Here is a 20,713-nt window from a genome sequence, read left to right on the forward strand (position 1 = left end):
TTTTTGTCGTGTTCAATAAAGTTAATAAAAAAAAGAAAGCAACCTCTGACTATACAGTGACGTCATTAACGTGCGACGCTCCTACAGAGGAAAAGACACACGCGTGTTTTTGACGGACCAGGATCCAGACCCGAGTCCAGTCTTCGGTCCACTTGTACCGGGTTGTGATGGCGGACACCAGCCGGCTGTGCTCCGTGTGGCTTGGCTCTGAGACCGGCATCCTGAAGGGGGTCAGTCTGACCCGGAAACAGGCCTTTAACTTCTGCAACACGAGCCACCTGAGCCGGGACCAGGAGGTCCGCGCGCTGTGCTGGGGGGACCCGGATGAGAGCGAGCTGCTGGTCGGGTCCGCGGACGGAACCGTGAAGACCTTCAGCACCGAGAAGGGGGTCTTCACGGAGACCCGGCGCTGCGGAGACCCTGTTACCGACGGCCCCTTCACCGGGCTGGCGGCGCTGATGAGCGGCTCCTCGTCGGTGGTCACCTGCGTGGAGAGCGGGGCGGTGCGGGTCTGGCGCGAGGACGGAGGAGACGAGCCCGTCACGGAGCTGCACGCGGGGAAGAACGTGTGCCGGATGCGACAGAGTCCGGTTCACCGGCACGTGGTCGCGACCGGCGGGAAGGAGAACGGGCTGAAGATCTGGGACCTGCAGAAACCCGAGAGCCCCGTGTTCACCGCGAAGAACCTGCGGGACGACTGGCTTGACCTACGGAGGCCGCAGTGGGTCAGAGACGTGGCCTTCATCCCGGACTCCGACAAAGTGGTCACGTGCACAGGTTACCATCAGGTGTGTTGCTGTGAGACAGATGTGCTGTAGACCACGTGGGACCAGGAAGTCCACATTAAAGAGACAGTTCAGAGATAAGCACTCATTAAGCATGTAGAAGCAGAGTTATTGACAGCAGAGAAGACATTGAATGCACCATGTGTGTCTGTTAGTCCTGTATTTTTAACGTTGTCTCTCACCCCCCCCCTCAGGTCCACGTCTTCGATCCCTCCTCCCCTCAGCGGCGTCCCGTCCTGGAGATGGAGTACGGCGAGTACCCGCTCACCGCTCTGTCCCTTCCTGCCAGCGGCGGTGCGGTGGTGGTGGGGAACACCCAGGGCCAGATCGCGATGCTGGACCTGAGGAAAGGGGTCGTCCGGGGCTGCCTGAAGGGGCTGGCGGGGGGCGTGCGGTCGCTGCAGTGTCACCCGTCCCGGCCCGTGGTGGCGTCCTGCGGCCTGGACCGCTTCCTCCGCATCCACGGCCTGGAGGACCGCAAGCTGCAGCACAAGGTCTACCTCAAGTCCAGGCTCAACTGTCTCCTGCTCGCCAGCACAGACCTGGGGGACGGAGGGGGGGCGGCGGGGACGGAGGGGGAGGTGAAGGAGGAAGACGGGGGAGAGGACGACGACGTGTGGGAGACCATGGAGCGGGTGGAGGAGAAGACGAAGAGGAAAACAACAGAAGAAGAAGAAGAGGAGCCACAGAAGAAGAGAAAGAAAGGACAGGACTGAGGGGCGTTTGAGGCCTGATCAGAGTGTGGGACATTTCAATGATCGGAGACCAATCTGTCTCTACACATGTTTTGTGATATTTTGTCAGCAGCCTGAATCTTTATTAAAACAATGTTCTATATGTCAAATATACGTCTGTTCTTTTTAAATGACACTTTAAAGTCATTAAAATAAGCTCCGCCTTTAAAGTGAGAAACGTGATAATATAACTTTATTATTCTGCATGAGTACTTTCATTTATGGTACTTGAAGTATATTTAAAGTTCATATGAGGAGCTTTACTTGGTCCTGAACCAGAGAATATGAAATGTTTCAATATATATATATAATATAATCAAATTGTGTCCGATACAGATGAATGAATGGTGGACGGGTAGCGCCGCCCTCTGGTTCCCCGTTAGCTCTGTTAGCACCGTTAGCACAGTTAGCTGCTAGCCGGCGCCACGTTCTGAGACGTGTGGAGGCAAAAGAAATGCTCTGAATATTGAATTCAGCACCTTTACACCTGTAGCTCTCCTTCCCAGGACAAGATGACCGTCAAAGCCTCCAAACGTCTCTCCTAGTCTCTAGTCTCCTAGTCTCTAGTCTCCTAGTCTCTAGTCTCCTCTAGTCTCCTAGTCTCTCGTCTCCTCTTTGCTAACTTTTCTAGTTGAAGTATTTTTTAAATGGAAACAGAATGTTTCTGCAGATTCTTTTAATTATAGTGTTTTGATGGAAGAACATGTTTGGAATGTAAAGTACTAGAAAGATGATGGAAGTACTCGGTTAATACATTAAACGTTTTTATGACAAAAATAAAAGTAATAAAGTCTGATCATTTCAATTTGGGACATTTGCTTTGATGTGAACGATTGTTCCCCCCCACACACACACACACACTTTTATACAACTGTCTTTTATCCTTTTTTTGTGACAGAGACAAACAACAATAACTACTTTAGAGGACTCTTCTTCTACACAGTGTTTCCTGTGGCTGCTTCACAATAAAAGCCCGCTCTTGTTTTAATGTTGGGTTAGCATGAACAACTTAATCCAGCCTCAGAAACACCTGAGAGGGAAACAGCTTTTTGTAATCCAGTAACAGTCGTCTGAGATCACTCTACAAACTTTATGCTAATTCAACACAAAATAAACAAACGTCGGCTCAAAAACAGAGTTCAAGTTGTACCATTATGCTTCCTGATTACATACCACACAGCATCATGGGAACTGTAGTTCCAAAACATGATTATCCCCCAAATATATATAACACACACACACACACACACACAGTGTGTGTGTTTCAAGTTTGGTTTCAATAAACACTTTAACAGAGATCTCTGATGGACTTCCTGTTTTTCTGAGATGTTTCCGGAGCTTTCACCACCGTCCACAATGGGCTTCAGCTCTTTGCTTCTGTTGTTGTTGAGACATTGTGAACATTAATAAATCAGCTGTCGGAGCATCTTTTCTGGGTCAAAACGTAACAATAGTTAAATGTGTTTGCTGACCTAAATTATTCATATCTCTGAATAACATTTAAAGGAGTTTGAACATGTGACCTTTTCCCTTTGTGACATCATCACATTATGAGGTTCTTGTCCTTTGTAACATTACTCTGACAGCAACTATATTCAAACAATTAAATGTTTTTATTAATAGAATAGTTAAAACATTTTAGGAAATGTGCTTATTTGCTTTCTGGCCGACAGCCAGGTGGAGTCAGGACATGGTTAGCCTAGCTTAGCATAACGACAACAGCTAACCGGCTGAAAGTTAACCATCACAGTGTAAATAAAGTTTAACGTGAACATCACAGTGTAAATAAAGTTTCACTGACTCAGTAGAACTTCAGAGGAGAGCTAGTAACGTTAGCAGCACCGCTAACGGCTAACCAACGGAGGTTCACTTCAGTGACATCGTGATGCCTTCAGGCTCTGCTCAGTGAACATGAGTACTGGCTGAAGCTACATTATAACGTTATCATGATGTGTTCACATGTCATCTGTAAAATGTAGTTTTAGTGATAAACTAGAATAAATCCAGTAGTTTGAAGATGTTTATGAATATAAAACAGATATTAGAGATGAATTATGATGTTTAACTTCTAACACAAGCTCTAAACACATTATTATACCTCATTAACATAATAATGAAGAGATTTATTTATCAATATAAATACATCTTTTACTTCCTAATCTTTTTAATTGTGTGTTTTTATGAAGAAAGAAAACACAATAAATTACTACAACAAAGTAAAAGTATAACATTTAGTATTGTTGATGGTTTACAGACTTCAGAGCGTTGAAATGATTTCTGGGACGGTGACGAGTGTTACACAGTGTAACACATTCACATGTTGACCTGACGATGACAATCTGGAAACAACCAATCAGCTGGTTTGAACTCTTTGTTTTTGTATTTTTTGTAACTTCTCTCTCAACTATGTGAAGGAACTTTTTCTGTGAAAGAACTTAAATGAGCTGCCAGGACGTGGAAAACGCTACTTCATCGAGCGCCGGTATAAACGACCAATAAGAGCGGAGTATGTAAGAGTATGCAAATTAGCAGCTCAAACACACACGGACGCCATATTTATGAGCCAAAGTTGTCTGACATGACAACAAGGATCTGTTTGGAAAAAAAAAAGCCAATATGCTAACGTTAGCTATATTATTGTGATGCTACGCTAACATGCTAGTCTTTCTATCGGGACATCATCCGCTATGACACACGCGCTATACTCGCAGATATCTTGTAGTCTGAACCTGACGTTAAGGATAGTAACTTATCTTATCTATAAACTTATCTTTTGACTGATTTACGTGTTCGCGCTCGAGGAACGACAGACGGAACGGCATTGACTCCTGAGGCTCTCACTCCTCTGAGGACAGCGCTGAAACCCAGCGATGGTGTAGGAACATAGACCAGCATCACTCCTGTGCTTTGTATTGTCTATTCGGGCTAACGGAGGACGTCTGCTTCATACTTCAAATAGACGAGTTCGTCATAACTCTGGCAATAAAAAGACGTTATGTGGATGCAACGTTCCACTGTGCAGTAAACACGTCCAGCAGGGGGCGCTAGCTAGCTGTAGCACACCTGGTGTGATGTCATGATGACTCGACAGAAAAGACGATGAGTCGACAGAAAATCAATCAGCCACCGTTTTGATAACTGTTGTTAAGAGTCGTTTCTATTAAAGGAGCAGCGTGTCGGATTTAGTGCCATCTAGTGGTGAAAATGCAGATTGCAACATTCAGGTAACTTAAAATAAAAGCGTGAAAACACAACTATACTTCAGGAGATCATACACTAATGAAAACAGTTATTAATGTCATCCCCCTAAATGAACACTGGACCTTAAAGAAAAATGCAAAAATCCTCTAATGTGACGACGATTTGACCAAAACAATGAATAATAATCTGCAGATTATTGATGAAAATCACCGTGGACTCTGGTGACACTTCTGCAGTCACTGTACATGAAGTATACGTGTACTTTCACAGTGGAAATGTATATTACACAGAATATATCTTATATGTTTTAGCACATTTGTACACATCAGTCAGCTCTTCTAAAAGTTAAAAGTCTACAGAGGCTTTCAGTCTCACTTTCTGTCATTTACTGTGTTGGCTCTTCACCCTTCCTCCTCCTCCGCCTCCTCCTCCTCCTCCTCCTCCTCCTCCTCCTCCTCCTCCTCGTCTCCGCGGCTGAACTGCCGTCTGCTGAGCCTCTCCGGGTCATGTGACGCCATGTCGCTGAAGTCACGGAAGATGTCCTGAAAGGTCTCGTCATCTCCTGAGGAATTAAACCAGATCTACAGTCAGTAGACGGCTTGAAGTCGTTTACATTTGAGACAAAATATTGTTTCTCAACCAGTGAACAGGAAGTGACCACATCTGGACTGAGGAGGAGTGACGTAGAGACGTCGTATACGTCTCTGGTGTCGACCTGTCAATCACTGTGTAGCCCCGCCCCTAAAGCATCCCCTGCTTTATGGTCTGTGTGACTCTAAATGGACCATCATTTACTAAATGAACATCATGCTGTATTGAAGAAGACTTGAAACTAGAGATTGAGACCATAAACTCATGTTTACAATGTTTACTGAGGTAATAAATCAAGAGAGAAGTAGAGTCATTTTCTCATAGACTTCTATACAACCAGAGGAGTCGCCCCCTGGTGGACACTAGAGAGAATGCAGCTTTAAGACAGAGGTCGTCTCCTGGATGACAGATGGATTTACAGTCTTCAGACTGAGATACCGTAAATCATATATAAGGAATGCAAAAACTCACAAATGTAATTATTCCTACAACATTGTTCTAAATAAAAATGTAAAAAAGTTTGCAAAACTAACATCTGAACCCTCTCCTGTGGACAGACGTCGTGTATTTGTCTAACTTTTCTGCTTCGGTTTTAAAAAATGAAATATTAAAGTCTTACTTTAATATTTATACTATATGTGAGGCCTTCTACACTTTATATTTTACTCTTGTATTTTGTCTTTTTGTAATTGACTTTATTTATTTACTATTATTATATTATATTATATTTACACTGCTGTCAGTATTATCATTGTTATTCTATTGTTCTATGTGTTTATAGATGTTTTTGTTATTCTTCTGTTGTAATCTTTGATGAAACTCTGGCAGAGTAACTTCCTGCTGGATTAATAAAGCGACATGAGAACTTTATGTTGGGTCTCATACTGATGGAGGCCTTAATGTGAGATGAATAATCTCCAGAGTCCACTAACCCATCGCTCCAAAGACTCCTTCTGAATCTCTCATCTCTTCATTCATCCTGGCCATCCGCAGTCTGGAGCATTCAGATCAACAGGACGGAAATACACCAGTTAATACACACATATACACATATATTTATACACATATACAGTATATACACACATGTATACCATTAGATTGTAAAAGGTTACATCTCTTGAAAGTTGCACATGCTCAGTAGCGATCGTGAGAACAGCAGCAGGTAAAGACAGAGTTCATGAGCTGAAGTACAAAACACTCCCAGTGTGTAGCTTGGCTAGCAGTTTACCCCCGCTTACAGTCTTTATGCTAAGCTAGGCTAAGCAGCGGTGTGTATGTACAACGCAGATATCAAACTATTCCTTTGAAAACATCGTGACCAAGATACAGAAGTGAAACATTTCTCATGTTCACGTTTGAAGTGACGACTCACAGCGTGACGATGTCAGCGTGGGCGGTTTCCACGGCGATGGCCAGCGGGTCCTGTCCTCGTTCATCCGCAGCGTACTGATTGGCTCCTCTCTTCAGCAGCAGACACACCTGTCTGCACACAGCCAATGGGAAGCAGACACACGGGGTCAGTGTGTGTGTGTGTGTGTGTGTGTGTGTCTTTGTGTGTGTGTGTGTGTGTGTGTGTGTGTGTGTGTCTCTGTGTGTGTGTGTGTGTGTCTCTGTGTGTATGTGTGTCTCTGTTTGTGTGTGTGTGCGTGTGTGTGTACCCGAGTGTCCTGCAGTAGCAGCAGTGTGTGTGTGTGTGTGTGTGTGTGTGTACCCGGTGTGTCCTGCAGTAGCAGCAGTGTGTGTGTGTGTGTGTGTGTGTGTGTGTGTGTGTGTGCGTGTGTGTGTACCCGAGTGTCCTGCAGTAGCAGCAGTGTGTGTGTGTGTGTGTGTGTGTGTGTGTGTGTACCCGAGTGTCCTGCAGTAGCAGCAGTGTGTGTGTGTGTATGTGTGTGTGTGTACCCGGTGTGTCCTGCAGTAGCAGCAGTGTGTGTGTGTGTGTGTGTGTGTGTGTGTGTGTGTGTGTGTGTGTACCCGGTGTGTCCTGCAGTAGCAGCAGTGTGTGTGTGTGTGTGTGTGTGTGTGTGTGTGTACCCGGTGTGTCCTGCAGTAGCAGCAGTGTGTGTGTGTGTGTGTGTGTGTGTGTGTGTGTGTGTGTGTGTGTGTACCCGGTGTGTCCTGCAGTAGCAGCAGTGTGTGTGTGTGTGTGTGTGTATGTGTGTGTGTGTGTGTGTGTGTGTGTGTACCCGGTGTGTCCTGCAGTAGCAGCAGTGTGTGTGTGTGTGTGTGTGTGTGTGTGTGTGTGTGTGTGTGTGTGTGTGTACCCGGTGTGTCCTGCAGTAGCAGCAGTGTGTGTGTGTGTGTGTGTGTGTGTGTGTGTGTGTGTGTGTGTGTGTACCCGGTGTGTCCTGCAGTAGCAGCAGTGTGTGTGTGTGTGTGTGTGTGTGTGTGTGTGTACCCGGTGTGTCCTGCAGTAGCAGCAGTGTGTGTGTGTGTGTGTGTGTGTGTGTGTGTGTACCCGGTGTGTCCTGCAGTAGCAGCAGTGTGTGTGTGTGTGTGTGTGTGTGTGTGTGTGTACCCGGTGTGTCCTGCAGTAGCAGCAGTGTGTAGCGCTCCTTGTCCTCGGAGGTCTCTGTGGTTCACGTTGGCCCCGTTCAGCAGCAGGAACTCACAGGCTGACAGAGACCCCTACAGGAGAACCACAGGCTGTGAGCGGTCTGACTCTTCTTCTACGTCATCATATGAGCTCTTTAAGAAGCCTCCTCACCCCTACAGCTGCTCCTATCAGAGCAGTTCGTCCCTGCTCCTCTGTGATGCTCCCGTTGACCTGTGCTCCCTGAGCTAACGCTGTAGCCATGTCCACCAGCTCCCCGGCCGACGCAGCGCGATAGAGACGCAGCTCTGCAAACACAACGAGGAGGTTTAAGGTGTTGATGGTCGAGGTGCAACAACACACACATTGGTGTTCAACCGTTCAGTACGAGGCTCACGGTTCGGTACGCATCACGAATCAAACAATACGTTTGAATAACACTGGTGCATTAGGACAATGCAGAAGCTTGAATTCTATAATAACAGACAACATGCTGTCTGTCACTCCACCACAGAAGAAGAACATTCTACTCTGGTGAGCCACGTGTGTTCTGGAAGGCGCGCTATATTAAATTAGCTTAGCATGAAAACCAACAGCAGCACACACGCTACAAACTCTCCCCGCAGCGTTTAGCTAGCTGTTCCCTGCTGATTCAAAAAGGACTAAAGGTCTATTTATAGACCTACTCTGATGACACTACGCCTTCACCGGCCCATTTCTCCAGACCATAATGTGTTGTTAAAGAAAACAAAAGTCCAAACAGAGAATCAAATGTCCGAAGCTCACGCTGCTGCTCTGACAGCAGACGGCCGGACGTCACAGACGACACAAAGCTACCTGACTGTAACCGCACATTACCTCACTGCTGAGTGGGAGGAGCCATGTTCTTCAGACACGCCCCCTTGAGAGTCTCAGCAGCGAGGATTTGGTATTTCTGCTTTTTTGCTGTATTGAAAACGTACCGAACCGAACGGAACCGTGGCAGCACTGTGTCGTATTGACCCGAGAATTATGTGAACCGTTACAACCCTAAAATAAATATAAATAAAACCTGTTGATATGTACGAAACAATGTCAGATAAATCACCTTTCTTCAGGAGGAATCAGGTCTATTTAGTAATCACATTGTAATAACAGTTGATCCTCTGAGGATCATGAATTACTTACGAGCTCCATCTGACACGCTGTTCACAACAAATCTCTTCTCCACATATTTCTCTTTGATCCACGTCTCCTTCTCTGCTCTGGAAGCAAGAAACAAACATTTATTATATTTTATTATCTGTTGTTTTCTTACTGATCAGCAGCTAAAACTACCATGAAGTGTTTATTTCTTCCTGACAGAAAGAAACATAATAAAGTTAATAAAGTTAATAGAGTTAACAGAGTTAATAAAGTTAATAGAGTTAATAAAGTAATAGAGTTAATAAAGTAATAGAGTTAATAAAGTAATAGAGTTAATAAAGTTAATAGAGTTAATAGTTCATAGAGTTGATAAAGTAATAGTTAATAAAGTAATAGAGTTAATAAAGTAATAGAGTTAATAAAGTAATAGAGTTAATAAAGTTAATAGAGTTCATAGAGTTAATAAAGTTAATAGAGTAATAGAGTTAATAAAGTAATAAGAGTTAATAGTTAAGAGTTAATAAAGTAATAGAGTTAATAAAGTAATAGAGTTAATAAAGTTAATAGAGTTAATAGTTCATAGAGTTGATAAAGTAATAGTTAATAAAGTAATAGAGTTAATAAAGTAATAGAGTTAATAAAGTAATAGAGTTAATAAAGTTAATAGAGTTAATAGTTCATAGAGTTGATAAAGTAATAGTTAATAAAGTAATAGAGTTAATAAAGTAATAGAGTTAATAAAGTAATAGAGTTAATAAAGTTAATAGAGTTAATAGTTCATAGAGTTGATAAAGTAATAGTTAATAAAGTAATAGAGTTAATAAAGTAATAGAGTTAATAGAGTTAATAGAGTCAATAGTTCATAGAGTTCATAGAGTTAATAAAGTTAATAGAGTAATAGAGTTAATAAAGTAATAGAGTTAATAGAGTTAATAGAGTTAATAAAGTTAATAGAGTTAATAAAGTTAATAGAGTTAATAAAGTTAATAGAGTTAATAAAGTAATAGTTAATAAAGTAATAGAGTTAATAGAGTTAATAGAGTTAATAGTTCATAGAGTTCATAGAGTTAATAAAGTTAATAGAGTAATAGAGTTAATAAAGTAATAGAGTTAATAGAGTTAATAGAGTTAATAGAGTTAATAAAGTTAATAGAGTTAATAAAGTTAATAGAGTTAATAAAGTAATAGTTAATAAAGTAATAGAGTTAATAGAGTTAATAGAGTTAATAGAGTTAATAACGATGACTTCATGTCTCAGTAACACAAACATCAGGTATTTTACCTCAGACTGTCGGCTCTCGGCTTCACTCGTCCTTCTTCTGAACATCTCGCCTCATAGATACGGTTCATCACGTTATTACCCAGAACACACAGCAGCTACAGAAGGAAGAGGAGGAGAAGATGAAGAAGAAGAAGAAGAAGAAGAAGAAGAAGAAGAAGAACAAAAAGAAGAAGATTTGATTTTTAAATTCCTTTTATTGATCCAGGAGACACCAGTTACCTTCAGCTGCTCAGCCTCCCAGGAGTCCAGAGTGAGAGATCTGACCTTAGACAGATGAACACCGAGGCTCCTGGAAACACCAAGAAGTACTTTTATTAGATTCATCTCTTTACACAGTACCATGCAGTACAATACACTGTATCAAACGTGTACTATGTGTACTGCCATGCAGTACAATACACTGTATCAAACGTGTACTATGTGTACTACCATGCAGTACAATACACTGTATCAAACGTGTACTACGTGTACTATAAAGTGTCAGATACCACTGGGACGTGTACTACGTGTAGTATAAAGTATTAGATACCACTGGGACGTGTACTACGTGTAGTATAAAGTATCAGATACCACTGGGACGTGTACTACGTGTAGTATAAAGTATCAGATACCACTGGGACGTGTACTACGTGTAGTATAAAGTATTAGATACCACTGGGACGTGTACTACCTGTAGTATAAAGTGTCAGATACCACTGGGACGTGTACTACCTGTAGTATAAAGTATCAGATACCACTGGGACGTGTACTACCTGTGTATGCCGGAGCACTCGATGCACATGGTGACTCCCAGGTTGATGGAGGCCCAGCGAGGCTCCTCCTCTCCACAGTCACAGCACCGCTGGTTCCCGGGGCCCCTGAGGGCCACGCCCAGCACCGGGGGCCTCTGAGCGGGGGGGCCCGGGGACGAGTCCCCTCCACACGGGGGAGGGGGGGCCTCTTTAGGCTAAACACAGGCAGGGATTACTTCTACATCTACTGAAGTAGATAGAACTGTTTTTTACATTCCATATTCTAGTTTTTACTTTGCTACATCTACCGTACTCAGGTACTTTATATATACTTTATGTGTACAAGTTCAGATATTTCAACGTATGGAACTGTAAAAGCAGAGCTGAAAGTATCTGTCGACTTCTTTGATGGTTGTTTGATGGTTTCTGTCATTTTTCATGTAAAAACATTTACTGATTAAATACGAGAGATTGTTAATGTAGTAGTACTAACAGAGTACTTTTACTGTGTGGTATTAGTACTTAATCACCTATAAACAAACACACTGACGTTTGTTGAGCTCTGGCTTCATATTTAATGTACAGATATGAGAGTGGTATCAACAATATTTGTACTGCATTATATACTATATGTACTTCAACACAACGGACACAGTACCTGTGAGAGCCGAGTGTCGTCTCTCTGTCTGTAGGCGAGATCGATGCTGCTCTGAAGAGCCACGAGCCACGACTGCTGCAAGAGCTCAGAGTCCGTCTGTAGAGCACAGCACCTACACACACACACGCACGCACGCACGCACACGCAAGCACGCACACACACGCACACACACACACACACACACACACACACACAGACAGTGTTCTATGTGAACATGTAGAGATAGAATGAGTAGAGTTGTGTTCTCTGTGAACATGTAGAGATAGAATGAGTAGAGTTGTGTTCTCTGTGTGAACATGTAGAGATAGAATGAGTAGAGTTGTGTTCTATGTGAACATGTAGAGATAGAATGAGTAGAGTTGTGTTCTCTATGTGAACATGTAGAGATAGAATGAGTAGAGTTGTGTTCTCTGTGTGAACATGTAGAGATAGAATGAGTAGAGTTGTGTTCTCTGTGAACACGTAGAGGTAGAATGAGTAGAGTTGTGTTCTCGGTGTGAACATGTAGAGATAGAATGAGTAGAGTTGTGTTCTCTGTGTGAACATGTAGAGGTAGAATGAGTAGAGTTGTGTTCTCGGTGTGAACATGTAGAGATAGAATGAGTAGAGTTGTGTTCTCTGTGTGAACATGTAGAGATAGAATGAGTAGAGTTGTGTTCTCTGTGTGAACATGTAGAGATAGAATGAGTAGAGTTGTGTTCTATGTGTGAACATGTAGAGATAGAATGAGTAGAGTTGTGTTCTCACTTCTGAACAGAGAGCAGCTCGAAGCAGAAGCGTCGGTCGATGTTCTCCAGAGGTTTGACGGCACACAGTCTGAGGTCCTCAAACAGAACCAGGGAGACCTCCTGCAGCAGGAACACAAAACTCTGAGGTTCATCCTGCTGCTCACCAAAATAAAAGCCTCCTTAAGTTACAGTCGGGATGGAGGCGATGTGTCCTGCTCTGATTTTTAAATCCCATTTTTGTATACATATATAAATATTGTATACGCGTCCGATCGTTTTTAAGTGTTTTGTTTGTAATATGTATAATAAGCATATCATTTAGTTATCGCTACTGAGAATTTAACAAACATAAAAACATGACGTAGATAGGTTTGCAGTTGTCAAAGTGTATATTTCAAACTGCATCTCTTTAAGGTGTTCATCGCGTTTGGTGTGAACACACAAGTGTGAACGCAATGAACACAAATAGTCAAATAGTCCCCGCCGGTCTCGGCGCGAATGACGTGATGAACGCAATTTGCGCCGATTCGCGCCGCGTTCATCGCGTTTAATGTGAACCTCACCTCATCCGCGTGGGGACTATTTGTGTTCATCCTAAAGGTGTGTTGACATTAAACACGGGGAATACGCCGGGGAATTGAATACGCGATGAACGCGGCCGGGGGCTATTTGTGTTCATTCGCGTTCATCGCGCTGGACGTAGAAACAACGTAGAAAGATCACCTGTATTTCTGCTCAGTACGTGTTGTGGAAGTCCCAGATATCACGGGGAACTAAACGCCGTCATGTCTGGTTCATAACATAGTCCGGAGGAGCTCCGTGGATTTCATCGAGCTCACTGTGTCTAGCGAGCCACACGTCGGCTGTTTACTACAGCTGTATGAACACACAATAAACTGACTTGGCTGTGATTTAACGGCAATAAACCGACAAAAAGGGACTCAAATAACTACGTAATGATGCCGATTTGTACTTGTTTTCTCAATGGAGCTCGGATCGATCGGTGCTAGGCTATGCTAACATTGTAGCAGCTCCATCAACACTCACAATAACGTCATCTAGACGTAAATACGGCAGCGTCTATTCATTGTTTGTACCATATGGTTTACACACACACATGTACACACATAGTTTGGTCCGCCATCGCGTTCATCGCGTCTGTACATAGACTTTGTATGTAATCTCACCGCGTTCATCGCGTTTGGTGTGAACACACCTTTACACACATGAAGATAAAGTTGTGAACACGCTGAATATCTATGATCAGAATCATTATAACTGTGTTATAACTGCTGCTGTGTGAAGAGAATCCTGCTGTTAACAAGAACCTGATGAGTTTAAAGTGTTTAAACCAAATGTTGTTGACCTTTAGTTCATAGAGCAGCACTTTAAAATAAAAGTGCACAATACACTACTTTAGAATTCATTATTGAACTTTGCGCATTACAATGAGATTAATCGTGATTAAAAATGTTCATCGTTGCCCAGGACTAATATGTATGCCTACATATATATATATATATTTTAGCAGCAGGTTTATTTCTGTCACATTCCCGTTATGAGGTCTGAGGTGATGGATTCCTCATAAAACATTTTTAAACAAGATTTTAAATCAAACCTTGTTTATTTGCTGTAAGTCTTCTTCATTCCTTTTCGTTTGCTGGAACATTTTCTACATTTCTGTATCAGTTTGAGTCACAAACACACAACGACACTAAATCATGTATTTGACTTATTTGTCTCTGAAAACAGAACTTCTGTGGAAAAGAGGCGAGTTTGTAGCTGTGCATTAAAATGAATCATCTGAGGATTAATAACCTTTCAAAAACTAACCTATTTTTTAGGCCTCTGCTCGAAAATTGCATACCCACACTAAAAGAGTGTATCTCTGCAACCACAAGGTCTATTTGAATCATTTTGATGTTATAATAAAGGGAACACTTGTGAGATGTGTTCAGATGTGTAAATATCAGTGTATATGTTACTGGTTAAGAGTAAATGAAGATGGGACATAGCGCAAATTGAAAAGTTTCAGGTTCACCTGAAAAAAAAGCAATTTCAGGATGATTATGTCTTTGGAATGATGCAGCTGAAAGTTTAAAACTCTCCCAAATCATAGCACAACATGTGAACAGTCTATGTGCAAAGTTTGACTTTGATAAAGTGAAGCAGAAGAAAGTTAGAGAGGTTTTAGTACAGAGAGGTCAGGCGAGGTCACCAAAATGGTCATTTTGGAAACATCTGTTACATTTTAATTGTATATACTAAATAACTATATATTTCACTTGTTTTATCACTAATAGTGTTCAATACATCCAAATACAGCAGTTTGGCTTCATTTTGAGAGCCAGAATCCTCTCTGAGCCTCTCTCTATGTCTCTGCGTCAAGGAATTTTTTCCAAAATCCAGTCCTCTGTGTGTATGCAGCCTTGTAAGTCAGCAGCCCATTGGTCGATTTCAGTGGTTCACACCTCTTTCGACGCGTCAGAGCCAATAGAATTGAGCTAGAGCTACGTGGAAAAGATTGACAGCACTGTTAGCCAGTCAGAATCAACAAGGTGCCGTCTATCGTGAAGCGCCTGTAGACTAGACCCCCTGTATGACGGAAGTAGTTCAGTGACACACAGGACATCCGTTGAACAGATATCTGAGTGAAAAAATTGGGATTTTATGCTGAGTCTTCATGAAAACGGCGAAAGGTAAGGCACGGTTTCTGATAATAATCGATAAAGCGGTTTGTGTTGCTGGTGTTTGTTGGCTCATATCGCGGTTATGGTTTCACGGAGAGAAATATTGAAGATATCTCCGGAATCTGTGTAGAATTGGCTTGCTTTCTGGCATCTCGTTTTCTTTGTTAGCATGTAGCTATCTCTCGGTAGCTCCTAACATGTGCGGAGTCTGCTCACTCATGGCGAAATATGACTTTGATACTTTGGTCATTCTTATAGTTGGTTGTTTGAGTGTGTTTGGAGTATGTACAAAGGTTCTGAACTGCCATTTGGTATGCGATATCATTATATTAGTTTCGTGATGTGTATTTCTTTGATGGTATATGGTAAACTGTAAACTGTTAAACCCGACAGCCCCCCCACAAAGTGTTGAGCTTCATAGAAACTACAGTTAACGGATCGATGACGCTGTGATATTCACTAACGAGTCTGATTATATAAATGAGCAGTCGTACCTTGTGTGACTTTCTGTAGATGAGCTGATTGTCTCTGATGGAAAACCAGCATCTGAAATATGACAGAAAAGACAAACATATTAAATATCACACACACACACACACACACACACACTGTATGTGTGGTTCTCCTTCACCAGTAGGATGTGTCTGTACCTCTTCCAGGTTTTGGATTTCCTCCTGGAGCGTTTGAAGAGGTAACCCGAGATGATGGCGTCACTGCCGGGAGACGGGCAGACCGTCGGCTCTCCAGAAGCATCCTGAACACACACACACACACACACACACACACACACTAATAAGATATACATAAGAGATAAATAAACAAGAGCATGTGGAGAGCCATGTGCAGCTGTTCCTTCATGCTTCACTGGTGATACTTTAGGGAGAGACCACAGAGACGTGAACATGAAGAGTTCTTACTCTCTGCTGCACCAGCAGGTGGTTGTTCTCCAGCTCTTTCCTCTGAGCTGCACAGTCTGCTGACGACTGAGACAACTGAAACACAAACAGTGAGGAGGATTATATACTTCAAAGAGACAGTAGTGATGTTCACGAGTGTGGTTGTATGAGCTACTTCAGTGTACTGCTACAGTAGACGGAGACACTGCAGTCTCACAGGAACACAAACACACTAACAGATGGAGCAGCAGTAGAGCAGAACCTCCTGAGTGGTGAGAGGTTAATCTGTGTTTATGAATGGAGAACATAGAGAACAGCAAGGGCTGCCTGACTCCAAACTCCATCTACTGTAGTAATACACAGAGTACGTAGAAGTACCTCATACAAACACCTCATAACATCAGCACTGTCCCTTTACGCTGACTCATCAGTGGTCGTTCTGCTCGTCATGATTACAGATAACGTGTGTGAAAGGAGGGTCGGAGGTGAGGACCTGGGCTGCCATGGTCTTCATGGTGGGCTCCAGGTCCCTGAGGAGGTCGAACCCTTGGTGGAAGAAGGTGAACTGAGCGTGGACGAAGGAGAACATCTGACGACAGACAGAAACACCGTGAGGTGAGGTCAGTGAGGTATTCATCAGGCTAGCAGTTTCCCCCTGCTTCCATTCTTTATGCTAAGCTAAGCTAACTCCTGACTAAAGAACGACTCACTGAGTTCAAGATGTCGACTCTCTGCTGAGTCTTGAAAGTGTTGAGCTGAAAACAAAGAAAGCAGAACGTTTCAGTGTCTGGTGTTCAAGCTGTGTGTGTGTGTGTGTGTGTGTGTGTGTGTGTGTGTGTGTGTGTGTGTGTGTACCTGCAGACAGTAGTCCAGGGCAAAGTGTTGGTAGCACTTGCGCGTGGCGAGCAGCAGGTGACTCGCCCGCTCTGCGTCGGCAGCTTTGTGTCGAGACACCTGAGCGCTCTTCAGCGCCGCCGTCTCCAGATCCTCACCGATCCGGACAAACTCCCTCCGGGTCTCCACCAGCTGGGGCAGGAACCTCAGAGATGATACAACATTATCTTCATCATCTTCATCGTCTTCATAATCAGCAGCGTGTGTGTGTGTGTGTGTGTGTGTGTTGGACCTACTGTGTACAGAGGTTGGTCAGCTGCTGGCTGATGGCTCTGTGAGTCTGATCAAACAACATCTGAGGACGACAGAGATGAACAGAAGAACTAGAACCTAAAGGTTCGTCTAGATCATCACCTGCAGCCCAAAGCACGATACTTTAAAACATACAATACACAGAAAACAGGATGTGTGTGTGTGTGTGTGTGTGTGTGTGTGTACTCACAGTGTGGAAGCTCACCATCTCCTGAAGGCCCTGGTTGAACTGGTTCAGACAGTTCTGAGGGGAAGGAAACAGGAAGTCAGTGAGAAACATTTCACAATAAAATCATGAAAACTAAAAGCGGAGACGTTGACGATCAATAGCATTATTAGCTCCATACTGCGACGACGCCGTCCTTCTTGTGGTACATAGAGAGCTCAGCCAGGCCGCTCAGGAACAGCTGATTGGCTGCGCTGTACGCTTGTCCCGCCTCCACCATCTTACTGCACAGCTTCATCACCTGATTGGTCAGAGACACAGATTACAGACCAATGAGATCTCTTCACAGGTACAATAACATGTAACAGTAGATGTAGTAGTAATAATATAAATACTGTTATTTGTAGCAGTAATAGTAGTAGTAGCAGTAACAGCAGTAGTATTAAGAGTAGTATTAACAGTAACAGTAGTAGTATTAACAGTAGTACTAATAGTAACAGCAGTAGTATTAACAGTAGTACTAATAGTAACAGCAGTAGTATTAACAGTAGTATTAACAGTAACAGTAGTAGTATTAACAGTAGTATTAACAGTAACAGTAGTAGTATTAGCAGTAGTAGTAGCAGTAACAGTAGTAGTATTAACAGTAGTAGTATTAGCAGTAACAGTAGTAGTATTAACAGCAGTACTAGCAGTGATGTAACGTTAGCAGTAGAAGTATTTGTACCTTGTCTAGTTGTGTCTCGAGCACAGAAACATCCGCCTCGAACAGCGCGAGCTTCAGTCTGAACAAAATACACAAAACATCAGGGCTTCTGCACATGCGCAGTTTGTGGATGCTAAGGTGTGTGTGTGTGTGTGTACTTTTACCTGAAGTCAGGTGAGTCTTTGACACACTCCTCAAAGTCCAGCAGCGAGTCCATGTTGTCTTCAGTTCTTGTCCCCGAGTCAAAGTGTTGATAACGTTTATTAAACCGTCTTCATACTGACCGTTAGCCTGTTAGCTCACAGTTAGCCTGTCCATTCAGCAGCTCCTCTCTCATTCCTCATGTTTAAATCCGATAAACTTCTTCCACGAGCCGGATCGATACGTGTCAGATACGTGTCGATCAGGCAATGGGCACGCGCGCCTGCCTGTCACGCATGTTGGGATAAAAGTGTCACTAAAACGGTGTTTGGGGTGTTTTCAGTGAGACAGCTGTCTGTGCATCCTGCACACAGTATGGCGAAGGATCGGCTCATGAATATTCATGAGGGGACGCTTCCGGACGAAGACGTCACAGACGAAGCTAAAAACTGAAGAACAAAAATGTGTTTTTAAGATATATAATGACTCAATATCTTTCTAAAAAATATATTTAGTATCACAAAATAATTAGAATATTTCTCAAAATGACTTCTCTAAAATAATAGTTTGATGTATTTTTCAGCTTGTGAACATTGGACCTCTGAGCTCGTGCTGCTGCAGTGAAGGAGTTGCTTTGAGTGAGTGTGAGGAAGTGTAGTCAAAAAACACAAATAACCAAGTCCAGTTTCCAACATATGTATTATATCTAAGGAACTAACACAGAGGACCACACACTACAGCAATCATAGCCTTCTCTTCTTTCACTGTTCAGCAACACCTGCATCAGTGACCCCTGATGACCACACCTGTGCCCTCATTCACACCGGCACTACGCCCCCAGGTGGTGGGAGGCTGTACACAACAAAACTAACAACATGCTCTCACAGGTTGAACACTTTTAGTTTGTAGAACACACACAGTCTGTACCAAACACACTTCAACTAAACTCAAAGGAACCACAGAGCTGACCTCAATAAATCACTTCTACAGCCGAGACCAGGACCAGCTCTACTGGAACACAACCAGATCAACCACATGTGTGTGTGAGGGTGTGTCAGGGTCCACCATGTGTGTGTGTGTCAGGGTCCACCATGTGTGTGTGTGTCAGGGTCCACCATGTGTGTGTGTGTCAGGGTCCACCATGTGTGTGTGTGTCAGGGTCCACCATGTGTGTGTGTGTGTGTGTGTGTGTGTGAGTGTATGATGTGTGTGTATGTGTGTGTGTGTGTGTGTGTGTGTGTATATAAATATATAAATATATAAATATATATTTATATATTTATTTATATGTTTATTCATTTATTTATTTATTTATTTATATATATATATTTATTTATATATATATATATAAATATATTTATTTATATATATATTTATTTATATATATATATATATATATATTTATTTATATTAGTTAATTTATAGCTTCAGAGTTTAATTCATATTTTAATACATTATGATATTAAATCAGGCTTTATTGATCCCCAGAAATATGTTAAGTAATATATAAATATAACAAATGATAATAATGTAAACTTAAATTAAAATGAGCTACAACATTAAAGTCATTTAATAAAACAAAACAACTTTTCTAATCATTTGAAAATCATGTTTTATTCCAAAAGCATTAAATCTACAAAATCAGTTAACAACAAAATAAAAGCCCTGAACATTAAAACATCTTTGAACAACAAAATAAAAGCCCTGAACATTAGAATGATAAAGGAATGTAAGCTGCAGCAGGATGAGTGGACCCTCGCATCCTCCCGCACGTCGGGGGGGCTGGCAGGACTCCGGACAACGCTCCTGCGAGTCTGAGGTTTTTTTCCCGCGTGGACCGCCTGACGCTGGAAATGATGCTCTGCAGATCGTGCAGATAGTCCTCTAGATCAAGTGTAAACCACATTTTATAAAAGTCATGTAAATTGGAATCTGTTTGTCAGAAAACGCAGATTTCCTTTGGCCAGCAGGGGGCGCTGTGAGTATTAGTGACACGGAGCTCAGCTGAGTTACATCAGCTGTTTTCATGGGGAATCACGTGAAGTAGCCGCGCGCTACGGCTACACCATTCAACCAAACGTAAAGCTTCTGATAACTGTTAATCAGACGGTCTGGAGATCGTACTGACAACATTTGAAGTGGAGCTATAGTGGAAGTATAGCGACTAGAAATAGGACATCTATGGAAAAATGACAGAAATCTAAATGTCCGTCTTCCGGTACGGTTCAGAGCACGGCCCCATGTTAGTCTACGAGCACACAGTCCGGTCTCTACTGGTGTGAGGGGTCGTAGAGCTCTGGGTGACCTCAGACAGCGTTCATTTCCTGATTCAACAACGCTGGCAGCCTCGTCATGGGGGGGGGGGGGGCTGACATCTGATTGGCTACAGACAGGTCCATGCTGAAAAAAACACATTTGCGAATCCAGTGACGTCAGAGGAGTCTCAACAAACCCACAAACAAATGTGGAGCGATCCACACACAACTACATACAAATAGAAACATACACACACATACACACACATGCAGAAATATATTTATGATTTTTTTTTTTACATTTATATAAATCGTAATTTATTCATGTGTGCATTGGAATGTATTTGT

At 42.6% G+C, this 20,713-nt stretch overlaps 2 protein-coding genes across 2 annotated transcripts; one reads left to right on the top strand and one right to left on the bottom strand.

The window, feature by feature from the left end:
* The first annotated feature begins 94 nt into the window (after nt 1-94).
* On the top strand, nt 95-2,132 carry wdr74 (WD repeat domain 74). Its single transcript, XM_079165940.1, has 2 exons — nt 95-788; nt 980-2,132. Exons 1-2 carry the CDS (start codon nt 168-170, stop codon nt 1,499-1,501), a joined length of 1,143 nt encoding a protein of 380 aa, XP_079022066.1. The 5' UTR covers nt 95-167; the 3' UTR covers nt 1,502-2,132.
* A 2,989-nt stretch (nt 2,133-5,121) lies between these two features.
* LOC306701605 (arf-GAP with coiled-coil, ANK repeat and PH domain-containing protein 2) lies at nt 5,122-18,397 on the bottom strand (the record flags this gene model as incomplete). Its single annotated transcript, XM_079166961.1, has 22 exons — nt 18,134-18,397; nt 17,991-18,048; nt 17,445-17,564; nt 17,288-17,341; nt 17,082-17,140; nt 16,807-16,990; nt 16,662-16,706; nt 16,445-16,540; nt 15,973-16,047; nt 15,706-15,809; nt 15,550-15,601; nt 12,385-12,485; nt 11,638-11,749; nt 11,001-11,194; nt 10,468-10,537; nt 10,249-10,343; nt 9,009-9,085; nt 8,016-8,149; nt 7,827-7,936; nt 6,684-6,794; nt 6,244-6,305; nt 5,122-5,282 (listed from the first exon to the last, which is right to left on the bottom strand). The coding sequence occupies exons 1-22, from the start codon at nt 18,184-18,186 to the stop codon at nt 5,122-5,124; spliced, it is 2,127 nt and encodes a 708-aa protein (XP_079023087.1). The 5' UTR covers nt 18,187-18,397.
* Nucleotides 18,398-20,713: the final 2,316 nt, after the last annotated feature.

Source organism: Pholis gunnellus (assembly GCF_910591455.1).
Source record: "Pholis gunnellus genome assembly, chromosome: 9".
NCBI classification, from domain to species: Eukaryota; Metazoa; Chordata; class Actinopteri; order Perciformes; family Pholidae; genus Pholis; species Pholis gunnellus.